The sequence below is a fragment of the Tursiops truncatus genome, chromosome 1 (genome assembly GCF_011762595.2).
Source record: "Tursiops truncatus isolate mTurTru1 chromosome 1, mTurTru1.mat.Y, whole genome shotgun sequence".
NCBI lineage: Eukaryota > Metazoa > Chordata > Mammalia > Artiodactyla > Delphinidae > Tursiops > Tursiops truncatus.
Window position 1 is genome coordinate 155667447 of NC_047034.1, and position 20314 is coordinate 155687760.

The 20314-nt window shown below is 46.8% G+C and overlaps 1 protein-coding gene across 9 annotated transcripts in view; it reads left to right on the top strand.

The window, feature by feature from the left end:
- KIAA0319L (KIAA0319 like) overlaps window positions 1-19289 on the top strand; it is a 122045-nt gene extending 102756 nt beyond the window's left edge. For 6 of the 9 annotated variants that reach the window (XM_033838113.2, XM_073792133.1, XM_073792131.1 and 3 more), the window contains one exon: window positions 9677-19289. In XM_033838113.2, coding sequence (XP_033694004.1) covers window positions 9677-9963 — 287 coding nt within the window. In that variant the 3' untranslated portion in view covers window positions 9964-19289. Of the gene's footprint in view, window positions 1-5610; window positions 6341-9676 lie in introns of those variants that run through there. The other 3 variants (XM_019938135.3, XM_033838121.2, XM_033838132.2) reach the window with 3 other exon arrangements.
- The last annotated feature ends 1025 nt before the right edge of the window (window positions 19290-20314 follow it).

Here is a 20314-nt window from a genome sequence, read left to right on the forward strand (position 1 = left end):
CCTCATCTCTTTAGGGGAGCTGGACTCTATATAGAGCTATTCCTAAACACTCTGCTAGTAGAACTATTTTTATACAAAGTATTTATTAAACATCTCTCATGCTTAAAGCTTCGTATTAGGAGAGGCTGTAAGGGGACTATAGAGAGTTCTAAACCGTAGGCTCTGCCGTCAGAATTTCACTGTAGTGAGGGAGAAGACATATGAGAAGAGAATAAATGCTCATAGGCAGCCTGGGCTCTGTCAGCACCCAGGCAGCTTGGTTAGGGAACGCTGTGGGGCAGTGCCTGGAGGCTGGGGCCTAGCGAACCACAGAAGCGCAGCCAGAGCGCACACAGGATACTGAGGATGAGGCCTCGAGGGGAGAACGTTGTACAGCACCGTCCACAGGGTAGCCAAGGTTGTGTTTATGTTGCTCTGGCAAGGCTTTTCCCCTCCTTGAAGTCATTCGCGACTTACTTTTGGTCTGGTAGACATGGCCCTGGTGAGCTTACGTCACTGTGCTTTTCTGAGATCCTCCTCCTTGCTGGTATCTCTCTTTTCTAAACCAATTTTGTTGGTTCATATTTCTGTCCAGAAAGCACTTTCTCGTCCTTCCCTTAACCTGCCAATTAAAGTCGTGCTTATCTTTCTCCCACATGTCTGTTTTGGCATTTCTCTCACTGTATTATATCCGTTATGTTATTGATTGTCCGCTTACTAGGTAGGGACTGTACCTTATTCATCTGTAAATATGGATTAATACCACTGTGTACCAGGCCCTGTGCCAGATACTGGTTATATTACAGTGAACTAAACAGAAAGACGTTGCTCTCGTGTAGTTTATGTCGGGCCGACATTAAACAAACAAGTTCCCAAATATACAAAATGTGATAATGGAAGTCTTTATAAAGAATAACACTTAAGCTGAGACCCAAGGGATGACGAGAAGGAGAGTAAGGCACGTGAAGACTCTGGGAAATAGGACTGCAGGCAAAGCTGGTGACGGCCCAGCTGCTGGAATGAGCAGAGGGGATTTGAAGAAGACATGGTGAGCATTGGGTGAGGGGCACAAGGCTGGACAGGTGAGCAGGGACCTTGCTGTGGGTTCCTTCTAAGAGCAATGGGGAGCCATGGGTAGTTTTTTCAGGAGGTGCATGGTGCAGTTAGATTTACATTTTAAAAAGACAACTGTGGCTGCTATGTGAAGGAACTGGAGAGGCAAAAGTGGGTGAGAGGAGATTAGATAGAATGCCCTTATGGTGGAGAGATGATGAGATGGAGAGAGGCAGACGGGTTCCAGATCCATCTGGGGGCAAGGCTTGCTGAGTTCATGCTACGTTTTCCAAGGGGGGTGAGAGAGAAGGAGAAGTAAAGGGTGGCGCCCGAGCATCTTCTCTGAGCGTCTGTGGATTGGGTGCTTTTATTACCCTAGATGCAAACGACTGCAGAGCAGCGCTGGAGAGGATCGTTTGGTTTAGAACAGTTATGAGTGGGGTTGAGGAAATGAGGCTGGAGGGTGAAATTATGGGGAGTTTTGAACATCAGCCTAAGGAGTTAAGCATTTGTTCTGATGGTGATGAGAAGTGACATCTTGAGAATGCTGGCATGGTAAAATTAGTCTAGTGACAACATTTCATTCATTGACGAGATTACAGGTGGAGGCCAGCAAGGAGATTCTGTGACGGTCCGAGGAGGGATGATGATGGCTCAGACAGCTTGGTGTCAGTGGGATGGAGGGACAGGAAAGGTCCAGGCTGCCTTCTGACATGAGAGACAAGAGACTGATAGCCCTGACGACAGAATTAGGACAGTCGGTGCAGTTCGGGTAAGAGGAGACGAATTAAATTGAACTCAGCAGAACAGGACTGGATAGGAATCTTCTGTATGCTGGTGACGGTCGGCTCCGCAAAAGTAGATCACATCCCTTCTGGGGAGAGTGTCGAGGGACAAAAGAAGAGTCCAGGGCTAAGGAGCTGAGGTGAGGGAGGAGGGGTGTCACCAGGGAGCAGTCAGCGTGCTTGCTGCTGCGGAAGAAAAGGGTAAGAATTGGTGATGACGGCAGTCACGACACTGGAGAAGTTTCTGGTCACCTAACAAAATGGAGTAGATGGTGAGTGATAGATGGCAGAAGTCAAAGTGCAGTTTATTTAGGAAGTATGTAGGTGGTGAGAAAATGGAGGCCCTAAATACTTAAAAGTCCTTTTAGAAGCTGAGCGACAGTAAGTGGAGATTCAGGACAGGGTGGACGGGGTTCAGGAGCACGTTTGCAGGCAGAGACGCAGAAGACAGAGGGGAGGGTCCTGGGCAGGGAGGAGGGAGGAGTGGGTAAAGGGCTTAAGATGCCTCTTCTGAGGCAGGCGGGTGGGTGACGGCAGGATGGGAAGGCAGACTTGTGGGGAAAGGGAGGGAGCGGGGAGGGCTGCAGGTGGCCAGCTGCTCCCAGGTAACCAAGATGAGACTAGATGAGGGTTGGCAGGCCCTTCTGTGCACAGTGTCCACGTGAGGAGGCGGTGAGAGTCGCCTTGCATCTGGTGTGGGTCTGACCAGGCCAGAAGTCCCGGCTCTTGTTCTGGGCTCTGCAGTGGATTCGTGGGTGCAACCCAGAGCGGAGTCACCAGTAGGATGAGGAGAATGGGATTCAGGACCAAACTGTACAAGGTGTGGAACTGAAGTTCAGCCGGAAGAAGAGTGAGTTTAGTGGAGCGTGACGTGTGCGGAAGTGAGCCGAGGTGGATGCCGCCGGGAGGAGGGGGACCTGGACGTGGCGTGCGCCCACCCGAGTAAGCTCGGAGCTGCTGGCACCGAAGGCCAGCAGGCGGAGTGGGACACGTGCCCACCCTCAGGAGATGTGGTTTACATTCAGCAGTTGTGGGTTTTGCTTTGGTTTGGTTTTGCTGTTCTGTTGACTTTTTTTCAAGACTTTCTATTGAAGTCTATTAGATTGAACCATATAAGATTACTGATAATTGACTTTTGACCTATAAAAATAGCAGTTTTCTGTGATTCAGTCTAATGTGTACAGAAAATCATAAGCACATTTCATAAGTGAATGTACCCATGTAATCGGCCCCCCCAGAAGCGCCCCCTTTGTGCTTCTTCCCAGTCACTGCCTGCCTCCCCCCAATTTACTTCTAATATCTTGGAGTAGTTTATATAAATGGAATCATTGGGCTTGGCGCCTGTCCCTCAACATTACATTTAGGACATCCATCCGTGTTGTTAGGTAGAGCAGTCGTTCGTCCGTTCCCATTGCCGTGTAATTTCCCTCGTAGGAATATATTTGTTTGCCAGGTATCCTGTGGATGGGCAGCTGAGCTCTTTCCGTTTGGGGCTGTGATGGGGAGTGCTGCTGTAAACGTTCTTGCCCATGTCCTTTGGCGGACACGTGTATGGATCTCTGTTAGGTGTAGACCTAGGAACGGGATTGCTGAGTCAGAGGAGATGTGTGTGTTCAGCACCCACTGATATAACCAGCTTCCTAGCTTGTATTGCTTAGTGGATGAATCCCACTCAGTTCTTCAAGCAGAGCGGGAGCTAGAGGTAGGAGGGCCCGGGTGAGTGCTGTGTACTTTGGAGCCAGCAACACGTCCCCCCTTAAGCTCCTGTCCTCCACACCTATGGCCCAGAAGGGCTTTAGGGAACAAGGGAAACTTCAAGTGCTTGGATGCTGGAGGAGAAAGCCCTCAAAGGGTATTTCATCTATAGGGGCAAAACAGAGGTTTTGAGAACGTTCACGCTCCCCTGGTCTTGACGCTTCTTATGTTGCCACTGTCCCCTACCACATTGGAAAAGCCTGGGAAGCTGGTGTTCTTCTCTGGCCCTGCTGCTCTGCAGTCCTGAGAATCAGTGGGAGTTGTGGCTGTCCACAGTCATGTCTCAGAACCGTGCCCCTGAGATGGACAAGCTGGGCCCCAGAGCACACTGCGCAGATGACCAGCACACGGGCAAGGTCTGTGGGGCTGTGGTTCCCGAGTGACAGGTGCAGTCAGAGTCTAGATGCCCTCATCGTTCACAGCCTGAAGTCATGTCTGGCCAGGAAAGGGCAGAATGCCTGAGAGTCATCCCAGGACCTTCTTTCAGTGTTTATTGGGGACCTGGATGGGACCAGGGGGAGGGAGAGTGATTGTTGGAGGATGAGGGTTCAAACACAGCTCACCTGACTGGTCACCTTTTTTTTTTTAAACTAATTTATTTATTATTTATTTATTTCGGGCTGTGTTGTGTCTTCGTTGCTGCATGCAGGCTTTTCTCTGGTTGCAGTGAGCGAGGGCTACTCTTCGTTGCGGAGCACAGGCTCTGGACGCGCAGGCTCAGTGGCCATGGCTCACGGGCCCAGCCGCTCCGTGGCATGTGGAATCTTCCCGGACCGGGGCACGAACCCCTGTCCCCTGCATCGGCAGGCGGACTCCCAACCACTGCGCCACGAGGGAAGCCCCAAGCTGGGTTCTTGATGTTGGCAATTCCCACTTCTAGTTCTGCTGTCTCAGCCTACCTTTTGCTTACTCTGGAGTAGTATTTGTACCAGCCAGCGGGCAGCCATCTTGCTGTTGGATGGGATCTGCCCTAAAACTATTACCAGACCTCGTGGTATGGTCTGGCCTCTGCAGCCATAAGGATGAATAGTGAAGGAAACTACAGTGACTTATAGAATCTCAGGCATCTTGGGACTTCCCTGGTGGCACAGTGGGTAAGAATCCGCCTGCCAATGCAGGGGACACGGGTTCGAGCCCTGGTCCGGGAAGATTCCACATCCAAGTTCCATGGAGCAACTAAGCCAGTGTGCCACAACTACTGAGCCTGTGAGCCACAGCTACTGAAGCCTGCGCGCCTAGAGCCCGTGCTCCACAACAAGAGAAGCCACCGCAATAAGAGGCCCGCGCACCGCAACGAAGAGTAGCCCCCTCTCACCACAACTAGAGGAAGCCCGTACACTGCAACGAAGACCCAGCACAGCCAAAAATAAATATAAAAAAATAAATAAATTTATTAAAAAGAAAAAAATCTCAGGCATCTTTTCTGACCTCAGGTGCTTCTTATGGGTCCTCGTTTGTGTGTTCTGACCAGCTGACGGCTTGGGACAGTCCCCGCTTCAGTCAGGCTCTGCAGCAGAGGCCTCTCCAGGCCACATGCCTGCTCTCCCACCCCTTGTACCCTCTCAGCGAAGCCAGGGTAAACGTCTGCGTAGAATGAAATTGTGTCCTCACTCAGTGTCAGCACCTCTGGCAGGCACTTTACATCCATACTGAGCCAGGGTACAGTGACAAAACTCATTCTCTAGAGCCTAAGTTCTTGTTCCTTGTATTTCCTGCCCCCCACAGAACTCCACCCTCTGCATAAAGGGAGATAAAACATTCTACATTTAAGAGAGAGAGAAAAGAGAATGTCGTTGGGTGGCACTGGTGAAAATAAAGAATCCGCATTGGAACCTGATCGGTCGCTCTCTGAGGCTTCCCTGATGGACTGTCCCGTCTAGCCAGGGCTGGGAGGACTTGGGAAGCCTCCTTTTCAGGAGAGGGACCATGACTGGCCCTGTCCCTCTGCTTCTGTTCAGGCTGGGAGGAGGGTGCAGGGTGTGGCTCAAGGAAGAGAAGATTTGTGCTTCTGACGCTGGGTCCCTTGACTCCCTTGCAGGCGTCAGACACAAAGGCCCGGTGCTGAGCAGCAGCCTGATGCACTCGGAGTCGGAGCTGGACAGTGACGACGCCATCTTCACATGGCCAGACCGAGAGAAGGGCAAACTCCTGCATGGTCAGAACGGCTCTGTGCCCAACGGGCAGACCCCGCTTAAGGCCAGGAGCCCACGGGAGGAGATCTTGTAGCCGCCTGGTCTGTCTCCTCAGGTTAGGGGTTGGCAGTGCTAGGGTGCAGGGCATTGCCAGGCTGGTTCTCATACCTCCCATGTCTGAGGGCAGCTGTTCTCCCAGCGTCTGCTGGTCACTCCACCCTAATACCCTCAACTAGAGCTGCTGGTACTTGAATCCAGAGACCTTCTCCGGGAACCCCTGAATGAAGCTGTGAATGAAGAGGTTTCCTCTTTAAACCTGTCTGGTAGGTCCTCCTCACCTCAGGGCCTCCTTTTCTGGAACCCCTCCTCTGCTCCGAGGATGGACACTGGCAGCTCCTGGCCTCCTCTCCAGCTCTTTGCTGGCAGGGTTGCTGCTTCCGGGGCATCTGCACAGCGAGGCCTGGCTGTGTCCTCCACCCCTGGGTACAGAAACAAGCACCGCCAGCCCCCTGGCTCCAAAAGCCTGCCTGCAGGCACATTCTTTGTTCTCGGCTTTGGGGCGGAGCGCCCTCTTGCTAGGCCCAGAGGAAGTGGTGCCCCTCCTCACCGCTGCTGCTGGGCTAGGGGAGGGCTGGCTGTTTCAGGAACGCAGAGGGGCCCCTCTGGCTGCTGGACTGTTGTGTCAGAGTAGCCAGGCCGGAAACAGACTGCCACCCTCTTCCTCCTGACCACCCTGGCTGCTTCAGGGATCAGGCCACCACTCCCTGTGCCCAGAGGAGAGAGCCACAAACAGACTGGAATGTTATGGCATGAGAGTGCACGTGTGTGACTGCCCCACAGCGGTCTCCTCTGTGTCCGTCTGTCCGAGTGTCTTCTCTCTGTGTCCCTTGCGTGTGTGTGTGTGTGTGTGTGTGTGTGTGTGTGTGTGTTAGAGTGAGTGTGTGTGCATCAGCTCCTCCTAGGGCTCTTGGCTACTCATAAGGCAACCTTGACCTGGAAAGACTTTCAGCTTCATGGAACAGAGACTTCCTGAATCCCTCCGGCCCTGTCACTGGTTCCTCAGCCATGGTTTCTGGGTGTTGAGGAATGGGAGCTTTGGGGGAGCGGCTTTTTAAAAAGAAACTTACAGTTTATACTACTGCACTACAGTCTGTCGTGAGATGATTAAACATGCTATTTAATTGTACATGTGCCTGCTGGGTGTGCCGCTTTGTGCTCCATTGCTGGCCTCTACCACGGGTCCAGGCACCTGTATGTCCCTGTGACATGATGGCCTCCGGCAGGGAGGTCATGGGCCTGGCATCAGCATATGTGGTGCTGGGACCCTGCCTCAGTGGCTGCTGATGGAGGAGTCACCGCCCTGGCCCCTGCTGGCCAGCTGCTCCTTGTGGCTTTTAGGGAGGGGAGTTTTCTGTCCTTCCTTCGACCTTCTGTGAACACAAAATTGATGCATACACACACAAACACCACCACCCCCTCTCACCCCTACCCTTACCCCGTGGACAAGCTGGGGATACAGCGTGTCCCAGTGCCCAGGTTGGCCTTTATGGGCCCTGCCCTTCTCTTTGGGGTCTCCAAAGCAGTAGGGCTTGGCCCGGGCCCCCAGAACACTGTGCAGTGTTGGAGGGACAGCCTGCTGAGCTTGTGGGATACAAGGAGGGCTGCTGTTCGGTCTTGGACTCCCAGGAAAGGGAGGGGAGAGAAGGACTGTGGAACTCATTCTTTCCCCAAGGCCCTGTGCACAAAAAGCAGCTGAGGGTGGGCGGTATTGGTTCTGTTTTTACAGGAACAGAAACGAGGCATACGAGAAGTAACTCGGTCCACACACCGTAAATGACGGAATTAGAACTCGGGCCCAGCAGAGCCTGTGCGTGGTCTGGATCAAAACCACCTTTAAAAATGGGTTGCTGGGCCCCACCTCTGTGTTTCTGATTGAGTAGGACTGTGACGAAACACGAGAATTTGCCTTTCTGATAAGTTCCCAGAGATGCTCTTCTGCTGGTCTGGGGACCACACTCTGAGAACCGCTGGTCTAGAAGTGCACATTCAGTGTGTCATGAATAGGAGGCAGCAGCTGACCCGTCCCGAGCGAGGGTGCAGGAAGCTCAGAGGAGTGGGAGCTTGAATCTGCCCGGGGCGCGCTGTGGGCCAGGGCCGCGTGTGTTCTCGGGTGTGCAGGCCAGGCTGCCCCAGAGCAGCTGGTGGGCAGGCGATCGGGACTTAGTGAGGTTGGTGTATTGGAAGAACTTTGAAGGATCTATGAAGGAGCTACAGGACTTGATAACTTACTGGCTTTGTAGGTTTCTTCTGTGTTCTTTGGGCCTCGTTCCTATATCTTATCTCAGCCACAGCTCATTGAAGGATATATTTTTATCTCAGTCTCAGATGAATAAAAGAATTTTTCATCCCCTACTCCTCCCACCAAAAAAGGGACAAAACCCAGAAACCAGTGCTGCTTTCCTGGCTTGGGGTCTTGCATCGAGAAGACTGCCGTGTCCCTATTCTTGCCTGACTCATGAAAGAGCCAGAAATCCTTGGGCTTGCTTAGGGAGAGCTAGGCTACTTCCATATATCCCTGTCACCCCAAAGGAACCCTTCTGAAATAATCCTGAATTTCAGGAGCCTGGGAGCCCCTGCCTTGACCAAACCTAGCTAAACACTCCTCCACCCTCAAAGGCCTCCATCTTTCATTTTCTAGAATGGCCAGAGGGAAGGCCAGTAGAGGGCATCCTCGCATTTCTTGAAGCCCACAGGTGCTATGTGTGGAGAGGAGACTTAGTCACCAGGAAGCAACGCTCAAAGAAAACCCCTCGGGCTGGAAGGCTGCAGCACGGCCTTCCTTCTGTGGGAGCAAAGGTGGGGGAGGCTCTGAATCTTGTTCTTCCAGCTTCCCTTTGGCCTATCTGATCAGTGAAGGGAGCCAGCACAGGTGGCCACACACACTGAGAGTTGTTCTCTGAGAACAAACAGGTATGGAAAGAAGGTGCGTGCAGTCAGGAGCCGTGAGCCCCTGGGAAGGAGGGTTTGAGGAGCATGGATCAGGCCCTTGACTCCTTTGTGGAATTTGTGTTGAGGTTTAAAGGCCCCTATTTAGTCTCTGGTCAAACCCAGGCCACCGGGCTTCCCTGGTGGCGCAGTCGTTGAGAATCCGCCTGCCAATGCAGGGGACACGGGTTCGAGCCCTGGTCCGGGAAGATCCCACGTGCCGCGGAGCAACTAAGCCCGTGAGCCACAACTACTGAGCCTGCGCACCTAGAGCCTGTGGTCCGCAACAATGAGAAGCCACCGCAATGAGAAGCCCGCGCACCACAACGAAGAGTAGCCCCCGCTCGCCACAACTAGAGAAAGCCCGCACGCAGCAACGAAGACCCAACGCAGCCAAAATAAATAAATTTTAAAAAATGTTTAAAAACCCAAAAAACCCAGGCCACCATTATGACCCCTTTCACCTACGTAACCCTCCAGTTTGTGGTTGGTGCTGGTGGTGCCTACTTAATATCCAGGATTTCCAGTGCCAGGGCTGGGGCTGTCCACTCTTGTGCCTCCCCACGAAGGCCCAGGTGGGGTGTGTGCCTCTGTGTCCAAGTGCTGCCGAACAGGTCAACCCCCCACCCTGGGGGCCTCTCTGAGTTGCTGGGGTTTGACATTGGAGGGTACTGATCAGGCTTCTTTGGTCACAAGGAAGAAAACTAAAGTTACCTTTCATGGGAAGGCCAGCCTCCTGTCCAGTTCTCAGTGCAGATACAAAACGCTGGCTGGCAGGTTATTGCCGTGCCCTAGTCTCACCTTCTGAGCTACGCTATAGGTCCCGGTCCCCACTTCTAACAAATCACGTTCTTGTGTATCGACATCAGTGGTTCTCACACTGGCTGCACGTTAGAATCACCTGCCCAACTTTTAAAACATACTGATGCCTGGAACCCACACCCCATAGGTTATTGTGATTTAACTGATCTTTTATTAATTCCTCAGAATATTTGTGCACCCATACCATACCCTTGACAAGGGAGAAAACGGCCCTTAGCAGCTCAGCTCCAAAAGACTTGCAAACCAGCTGGATTTGGAGACAAAGAGGGAACGTACCCAGACACCCAGTTCCTCTTAACCACCTCAGGGAGAAGCCCTTGAAGTTGGGTGTGGCAGAGATCAGCTGCTTGCCAAACCAGAGTGCTTTATCGGGACACAAATCACTTCATCTCCAGCCTTCTGCACAATATGGGCAGAAGAGAGGTGTTCCATCTTCAGCCCTGACCCATTAGAAACTTCTGTGTGACGCCCCCCTCCTCCATCTGCTGGCCAGATGCAGAGGAGCACTCGGGGGACTCTGAGGCCATGGGAGAGACATGCATGGTGGAGGGAGCCCAGTTCCTAATCCACCGTTTAGAAGAGAGCTGCTCTACCAGAATGACCGTTGGATTGTGATGAGAGAAATGAACTTTATTGTACTAACCAATGCATTGTTTTAAAAAAAGTAGGGGGCTTCCCTGGCTGTCCAGTGGTTAAGACTCTGCACTCCCAATGCAAGGGGCATGGGTTCGATCCCTGGTCAGGGAACTAAGATCCCACATGACGTGCGGCGCGGCCAAAAAACAAGTGAACTAATGGCTGGTGTTAAGATTGTGGGCCCAGGCTCTCCTTTGACAGGCCTCCCTGGGCCCAAGTAAGCTAGCAGGGTTGACAAAGATGCCTCAGCCCAGGGCTCTGTGACAGCCACGTGGGCTGCAGGAGGGGCGGCCATACAGTTCTAGGTCACGTGCCCTTTGTATGTTTTCTGAAGAGCAGACAGTAATAACTCAGATCCTCCCTTAGGATAAGGGCAACATGCCTAGGGATCCTCGGGGGTATGATTACCTGTGGTGTGTGGTTTGGGAATTTGAGGGCTTGGAGAGGAATAATCAGCAGCAATCTGAAACTTAAACTAGATCTGGGTGTGTGGGAACTTCCAATCTGTTGAGAGGCGGTATCTCAATTGTTGCTATATCTTGTAGCCCAGAAGACTGAAGATTTTCAAACACCCATTTCTATGATTAAAAAATAATAATAATAAAATTTAAAAAGCTTAAAGGAAGAGCCAGGACAAATCCAGTGCAAAAAGTGTTTAATTCAAACTTTGTGCTGTAAATGACTACAGCATTTTAGTATTCAACTGGAAATATGGCTACAGGGAGGAAAGTCATTATCTTTGTAATCTGCAGGTAACCACACACACCCTGAATCTCTGAAGGAGTCCAGTGCCCTTAAGAAACACAATGTCAAGATACACTTGGAGTCAGACCTGGGCTCCCAGTTTGAACAGTAGAGCCCAAAATGGGGAATTGAATCATGGGAATATCTGAGTCACATGCTTTTTCTTGGCGTTTATTAGTTGGCTGAATAAATGGAAGCAGATAAAGTGCCACGCCCTTGGAGCAGTTTAAGCTTGCCCCCAGGCAATGCCCTCCGGGCTTCAAGTAGACTAGATTCAAGTAGGCTGCCTCCTAGCAGCCTAGAATCTCTCTCCTCTAAAACCCGGGGCTGCATCTGGGGCTACAGTGACTCATGTGCCTCTACACTCTATAGAGCACTCAACCTCCTGCCTCCTACTTGCTTACAGGTTCATGAGGCTGTGGAGCCATCTCGTGTTTTATAACACTCTTCTGATTCTGGTGGGTTACATGGAGACAAACCACAAGTCTCAAACACCCGTGCGTCAGACAAAGAGGGTTCCTGTCAGGCTGCCTATAATCTGCACGTGCTCATCAGTGATTAATGCCAACAACAGGCAGCTCTGGAGAAAGCACAGACACCACTCTATCCCTACCTTCGCTCAAAAATCCCAAGCTATCTCTATCAAAAGCATGAAGCGCTTTTAAACGTGGTTCTCTTTGGATCTATTAAGTGCCATATTCTTTTTTTTTTTTAATTAATTAATTATTTATTTTTGGCTGTGTTGGGTCTTTGTTGCTGCCTGCGGGCTTTCTTTAGTTGCGGTGAGCAGGGACTACTCTTCGTTGCGGTGCATGGGCTTCTCATTGCGGTGGCTTCTCTTGTTGTGGAGCACGGGCTCTAGGCACGTGGGCTTCAGTAGTTGTGACATGTGGGCTCAGTAGTTGTGGCACACGGGCTTAGTTGGTCCGCGGCATGTGGGATCTTCCCGGACCAGGGCTCGAACCCGTGTCCCCTGCATTGGCAGGTGGATTCTTAACCACTGAGCCACCAGGGAAGCCCCCAAATGCCATATTCTTGTTTGGAATAGCAGTGTCAACTTCAGCGTTCCAAAAGTGCCCATGTCATCTTACGGTGGCTGGCATGCACTTGAAAGCATGCCTAGGATGAACACAGAGCCTAGCACAGACTGACCAAGCCAGGGATGCAGAAGAGTTGGCTTCTCAAAACACGCCAGCTGAAGAGGGAAGAGGATCTGGTCACCGCTGAGCTGACACTCCAAGGTAACCTGGCCGAATAAGCTCCCAGGTAGTGCTACTTGAGGGGGAGAATAAAAAGATGGAATTAAAACACTAAACAGTGAATGCCATTTAAGATAGAGGTAGGGTGGTAATTGAAATGAAAGTAATCTAAGCTCCTTTCATAGAAGGACAGTAAAAATGCTGATTAACTTTAGAGTTGAAGTCAGGTGTTCTTGTTATAAATACTGAGTAAGCCACTAAAAATTCAGAACTAGAATATCTAAACCAGAAGAGGAAAAAAAAATTAAAATACTTCAATCAACCAAACAGAAAGCAGGAATAGAGGTAAAACTGCAGCATTAAAAATTTGATCACTGGGCTTCCCTGGTAGCGCAGTGGTTGAGAGTCCGCCTGCTGATGCAGGGGACGCGGGTTCGTGCCCCGGTCCGGGAAGATCCCACATGCCGCGGAGCGGCTAGGCCTGTGAGCCATGGCCGCTGAGCCTGCGCGTCCGGAGCCTGTGCTCCACAACGGGAGAGGCCGCAACAGTGAGAGGCCCGCGTACCGCAAAAAAAAAAAAAAAATTTGATCACTTAATAGGCAGAAGTTGTCAGATTGGATATTAAAACAACTACCACTACCACCTCCAAACAGAAGTTAACAGATGGGATGTACCTGTAAAACTATATTCACAAGAGACACCTAAAATATAGCATACAGAGATTGAAAATGAAAGGACAGCAAAGATATACTGGGGGTTTTGGTTCCTATTAAGACAATGAAGTAGCATAGACTACTGGCTCCCTTCCTCAAAAATTAACCCTAGGAAAACAATACACCTTAGGAAATAGCATACATCTGAGGAACCACCACCAAAAACCAAACCGACACGAAATCTCCCCCAATCCTGTTAACGCCTAGGACACTGAAGGTCATCAGAAACTGTAAGGGCAGGTAGGACATCAGTGAGTTTACTCTTGCTAAACATGAGACACACAGCCAAGTCACTGGCGTCCGAGGGACACTACCGAGTCAGCCCAAAATCTCTGCTGGGGTAAAAAGAGGGGGTGGGCCAGGCAGCTGCTCTTGGGATTAAAACCTTTCCCCCCTCCAAAGCCCCAGGGCTGGTAGATGACAATTAGGAATTGCTGCTTCTTCCTAAGGCTCTGAAAGTAAATCTTTGAGCAGTTACTGGTAGAGTGGTTGACAGTGACTGTGAGGTACCCAGAGGTCATTACCTTCCCCTTCTTAATTGAAAGGGACAGCATAGAGCATGGCCTGGACCTTTCACCAATAAATACTACCAGACAGAAGAGCTAATGCTCTGGAGGGACATAAGCTCACAGGCCAAAATAACCAGAATACAACCCCTGGCCCCCGAAGACAGCAAACTAAACATATACTCTCTAACCAAGAACTGAAAATAAAGCAAAATAAAAATACAGGAAAATATTAGCAATATGAAGCAGGAACAAGAACCAAGTGAAAATGTTATGAAAAATATAACGAATGGGATACAGGGACAGATACAGGTCAAAACCAATTAGTTGGAGCATCATCTCAAGGTCCTTTACCAAAAGGAAGCAGGAAATGGTCAGAAGACACACACACACACACACACACACACACACACACAGCAGTCCAGCAGTAGAGTAGAAGCGCCAACATCTGAATAAATGGGAGTCCAAAAAGACAAGAGAAAAAAGGAGGAAATATTTGAAGAAATAATGAGAATACGTTGATCAGAATTAAAGAAAGATGAACTAACTCATGGATGATTAAGGAAAACGTACAACCAGAAACACTGTAGTAAGAGATTTAAGACCACCTAAGAAAATGAAAAATTCTGAAAGCTCCCAGAGAGAAATAGCAGATCAATTACAAAGGAACAAGAATCAGATTGACATCAGGTTTCCTAACAGTATCCTTAGATGAAAGAAGACAAAGGAATCACATTTTCAAAATGCCGAAGGAAAAGAATTTTGAACTCAAAATTTATATCAAAACAAACCCATTTAAACATGAAAGTAGAATAAAAAGTATTCTCAGGGATACAAAGCTTCAGAATTTTTTCACAATACATCCACCTAAAATATACTTAGAAGTGGTTAAATATGAAAAATAAATTTAGACATGGGAAGACATATAGGAAGTAAGGGTGAGCAAATAAATACTTTGGCAAAGTTTGTACAGATGGTCCCCAACTTACGATGGTTTAAGATTTTTCAACTTCATGATGGTGTGAAAGTCATACAGATTCAGTAGAAACCATCTTTTGAATTTTAATCGTTTCCTAAGCTAGCAATATGTGGAAGGACACCTTCTTGTGATGCTGGGCAGTGGCAGCTGCCACAGCTCCCAGTCAGCCACACGATCACAAGGGTAAAACACCGACACAACTATTTTGTATCCATATAACCCATCTGTTTTTCACTTTCAGTACCATATTCAATAAATTACATGAGATAGTCAACACTTTATTATAAAACAGGCTTTGTGTAAGATGGTATTGCCCAATTAATGTTAATGCAGGCTAATTTAAGTGTTCTGGGCACCTTTAAGGTAGGCTAGGCTAAGCTATGATGTTCAGGTTAGGTGTGTTAAATGCACTTTTTTAAATTTATTTATTGGCTGCATTGGGTCTTCATTGCTGCAAGCGGGCTTTCTCTAGTTGAGGTGAGCGGGGGCTACTCTTCGTTGCGGTGCACGGGCTTCTCATTGTGGTGGCTTCTCTTGTTCCGGAGCACGGGCTCTAGGTGCATAGGCTTCAGTAGTTGTAGCACACAGCCTCAGTAGTTGTGGCTTGCAGGCACTAGAGTGCAGGCTCAGTAGTTGTGGTGCACAGGCTTAGTTGCTCCGTGGCATGTGGGATCTTCCCAGACCAGGGCTCGAACCCATGTCCCCTGCATTGGCAGGCGGATTCCTAACCACTGCACCATCAGGGAAGTCCCATTAAACGCATTTTTAACTTACAATATTTTCAACTTATGATGGGTTTATTGGGACATAACACCATCATAAGTTGAGGAAGATCTGTAGTCTGAAACAGCTAGAAGGAAAGAAGAGGAAGTGGGGAGGAGAGAAGAGGAAGGGGGAGGAGAAGAGAGGAAGGGGAAGGAAAGGAAAACAATGAAGTATATTAACAACCTAGAGCCAAAATTCTAAACAATATCCACATGGTAGGATTGGGAAGACCAAAATCTTACCAGGAAGATTTAGATGACAGTTAAAGAAACCAATAGGGGTAAACACGCATGTTTAGTATTAACATCAATAAAAAAGTAGAATGTATTACTTTTAAACAGGTAGAAGAAAATTTTCCATTGCTACTCAGTGGAAAGCAAGGGGGAAAAAGTACACTAAGTAGAAATTGTGAAATAACAGCAGAAATATGGTTTAATAGCAGTGGTTAAAATGAATGTAAACATCTTAAACTTAACTGAAGGCAGACTCACCCCTTCTTTTCCATCTTCACTTGCCCTCCCTGAATGGACATTAGTGTTTGAGGAAGTAAATGCATGTAAAGGGAGTAACTGGTGGGCCTGGAGCCCACGGAAGCCCACTGGTGAAGGGGGCCACAGTGAAGCAGCCCAGCAACAGGGCAAGTGAGACAGTGGGTGACTGGAATAGGAGACTGATTACATTGTGCAAATACATTAACTGATTGAGAAAATAACTATATATATTGAGGATAATGGGAGACATTTCTCAGTGTTTAAGAAAGGATTTATGAACATGGAAAGGGAGAAGGCTTTCTCCCGAGGTATTGAACTCAAATTGGAAGAACTGGTATGAACTCACAGGTTCAGATAGATGACAGATGATAGATAGATAGATAGATAGATGATAGATAGATGATAGACAGATCATAGATGATAGATAGATGATAGATGATAGATAGGCAGATAGATGGTAGAGTTGTATATAGTTATATAAACATGTGTATATATTTGCTTATGGATTGAGTCTATCCACTGACAGGGCATAGGAACAATTTTATCTTAGTAGCAACAAGCGTACCAGTTGCTCAGGCATTAGGGCTTCATGGCTGAGTCTAAGACTGGGGAAGGGAAAGTACAAAATAATGCTGGAACTTTTGGTTTTGAGTAACTAAATGCTGAAAAAATAATGGGGACATGTCAGAAGGACGAAGAAGCCAGCCAGAAGTGGCTTCCATTGATTAAATCTAGGACAATTTGAGTATCAAAATAAATGAGTATTGAATTATAACCTAATAAATGAAATAGGAATCTATGACTCTATACTGCTATACATAAATGTATAAAAAATTTAAAAGACCCAATATGAATTCTTTTTAAAAAAAACAGCAATTTAGGGCAATAATGATGGAAAAAAAGAATAAACAACAGGAAAAAAACAAGAAAAGAGAGGAAAAACAGTCATAAAATCAGAGATGGAAAAGAGAAGACTGACAAAACCAAATGATGGTTCTTTAAAAAGATTTTTAAGATAGATAAGACTGATCAAAAAGCAACAAATAACACACAAGGGAATCCCGTTAAGGTTATCAGCTGATTTTTCAGCAGAAACTCTGCAGGCTAGAAGGGAGTGGCACAATATTTAAAGTGATGAAATGGAAGAACCTACAACCAAGAATACTCTACCCAGCAAGGCTCTCAATTCCTATTCGATGGAGAAATCAAAAGCTTTACAGACAGGCAAAAGCTAAGAGAATTCAGCACAACCAAACCAGCTTTACAACAAATGCTAAAGGAACTTCTCTAGGCAGGAAAGAGACCAGCAACTTAAAACAACCTTCTCTATATATAGACGGCTATATCAAAACCTCATGGGAACAGCAAACCAAAAAACTACAAGAGATACACACACACAAAAGAAAAAGCAACCCAAACACAACACCAAAGATAGTCATTCAAATCACAAAGGAAACAAAAGAGGAAGGGAAGAAAAAAGACCTACAAAAACAAATTGAAAACAATTAAGGAAATGTCAATGGGAACATACATATTGATAATTACCTTAAATGTAAATGGATGAAATGCTCCAACCAAAAGACAACAGATACAAAAACAAGACCCATATATATGCTGTCTACAAGAGACCCACATACAGACTGAAAATGAGGTAATGGAAAAAGGTATTCCATGCAAATGGAAACCAAAAGAAAGCTGGAGTAGCAATACTCAGACAAAATAGATTAAACACTGTTAGGGCTTCCCTGGTGGCGCAGTGGTTAAGAATCCGCCTGCCAATGCAGGGGACACGGGTTTGAGCCCTGGTCCAGGAAGATCCCACATGCCGTGGAGCAACTAAGCCCATGTGCCACAACTACTGAGCCTGCACTCTAGAGCCCATGAGCCACAACTACTGAGCCCACATGCCACAACTACTGAAGCCCGTGAACCTAGAGCCCATGCTCCACAAGAGAAGCCACCACAATGAGAAGCCTGCGCACCACAACGAAGAGTAGCCCCCACTTGCCGCAACCAGAGAAAGCCCATGTGCAGCAATGAACACCCAACGCAGCCAAAGATTAAATAAATAAATAAATTTATTTTTTAAAAAAAGGACTGTTACAAGGGACAAGGTAGGACACTACATAATGATCAAGGGATCAATCCAAGAAGATATAACAATTGTAAATATTTATGCACCCAACATAGGAGCACCTCAATATATAAGCCAAACGCTAACAGCCATAAGAGGGGAGATTGACAGTGACACAATAATAGTGGGGGACTTTAACACCCTGCTTATACCAATGGACAGATCATCTGGACAGAAAATCAATAAGGAAACACAGGCCTTAAATGACACGTTAGACTTGATGGACTTAATTAATATTTACAGAACATTCCATCTGAAAGCAGCAGAATACACTTTCTTCTCAAATGCACATTGGAACATTCTCCAGGATACATCACATATTGGGCCACAAATCAAGGCTTGGTAAATTTAAGAAAACTGAAATCATATCAAGCATCTTTTCCAACCACAATGCTATGAGATTAGAAATAAATTACAGGGGAAAAAAACTGTAAAAAACACAAACACATGGAGACTAAACAATATGTTATTAAACAACCAATGGATCATCGAAGAAATCAAAAAATACCAAGAGACAAATGACAATGAAAACACGATAAAAAACCTGTGGGGGGACTTCCCCGGGGGGTCCAATGGCTTAACACTCTGTGCTCCCAACTCAGAGGGCCTGCGTTTGATCCCTGCTCAGGGAACTAGATCCTGAATTCTGCAACTAAAGATCTCACATGCCACAACTGAAACATCCCACATGCCACAACTTAAAAAAAAGAAAAGAAAAGAAAAACAGATCCTGCATGCAGCAACGAACATCCTGCAAACAGAGATGAAGACCCTGGGTGCTGCAACTAAGATCCAGCGCAGCCAAATAAATATTAAAAAACAAAAAAACAAAAAAAAAAAACCCTATGGGATGCAGCAAAAGCAGTTCTAAGAGGGAAGTTTATAGCAATACAATCTTCAAGAAACAAGAAAAGTCTCAAATAAGCAACCTAACCTTACAGCTAAAGCAACTAGAGAAAGAAGAAAAAAAAAAAAAAAAAACCTCAAAGTTAGTAGAAGGAAAGAAATCATAAAGATCAGAGCAGAAATAAATGAACTAGAGATGAAAATAACAATAGAAAAGATCAATGAAACTGAAAGCTAGTTCTTTAAAAAGATAAACAAAATTGATAAACTTTTAGCCAGACTCATCAAGAAAAAAGGGAGAGGGCTCAAATCAATAAAATCAGAACTGAAAAAGGAGAAGTTATAACTGACACCACAGAAATATAAAGGATGATAAGAGACTACTATAAGCAACTATATACCAATATAATGGACAACCTAGAAGAAATGGACAAATTCTTAGAAAGGTACAATCTTCCAAGACTGAACCAGGAAGAAATAGAAAATATGAACAGACCCATAACGAGTACTGAAATTGAAACTGTAATTTTAAAAACTTCCAACAGGGCTTCCCTGGTGGTGCAGTGGTTGAGAGTCTGCCTGCCAATGCAGGGGACACGGGTTCATGCCCCGGTCCGGGAAGGTCCCACATGCCGCGAAGCAGCTAGGCCCATGAGCCATGGCCGCTGAGCCTGCGCATCCGGAGCCTGTGCTCCGCAACGGGAGAGGCCATAACAATAAGAGGCCCGTGTACCGCAAAAAAAAAAAAAAAAAAAAAAAAACAACTTCCAACAAATGAAAGTCCAGGAGCAGATGGCTTCACAGGTGAATTCTATCATTTAGAGAAGAGTTAACACCCATCCTTCTCAAACTCTTCAAAAAATTGCAGAGGAAGAAACACTCCCATGCTCATTCTATGAGGCCACCATCACCCGGATACCAAAATCAGACAGATACCACAAAAAAGAAAGTTACAGGCCAATATAACTGATGAACATAAACACAAAAATAAACAAAATACAGGCAAGACAAATCTAACAACACATCAAAAGATCATACACCCTGATCAAGTGGGATTTATCCCAGGAATGCAAGGACTTTTCAATATACGCAAATCAATCAATTTGACACACCATGTTAACAAATTAAAAAATAAAAACCATATGATCATCTCAATAGATGCAGAAAAAGCTTTTGACAAAATTCAACACTGATTTATGAAAAAATTCTCCAGAAAGTGGGCATACAGGGAACCTACCTCAACATAGTAAAGGCCATATATGACAAACCATTATCAATGGTGAAAAACTGAAAGCATTTCCTCTAAGATCAGGAACAAGACAAGGATGTCCCCTCTCAGCATTTTTATTCAACATAGTTTGGGAAGTCCTAGCCATGGCAATCAGAGAAGATAAAGAAATAAAAGGAATCCAAATTGGAAAAGAAGAAGTAAAACTGTCAATGTTTGCAGATGACATGATACTGTACATAGAAAATCCTAAAGATGCCACCCAAAAACTACTGGAGCTCATCAATGACTCTGTAAAGTTGCAGGATACAAAATTAATGCACAGAAATCTCTTGCATTCCTATATACTAACGACAAAAGATCAGAAAGAGAAATTAAGGAAACAATCCTATTTACCATCGCAACAAAAAGATTAAAATACTTAGGAATAAACCTACCTCAGGAGGCAAAACACCTATACTCAGAAAACTATAAAACACTAATGAAAGAAATCAAAATGACACAAACAGATGGAGCGATATACCATGTTCTTGGATTGGAAGAATCAATATTATCAAAATG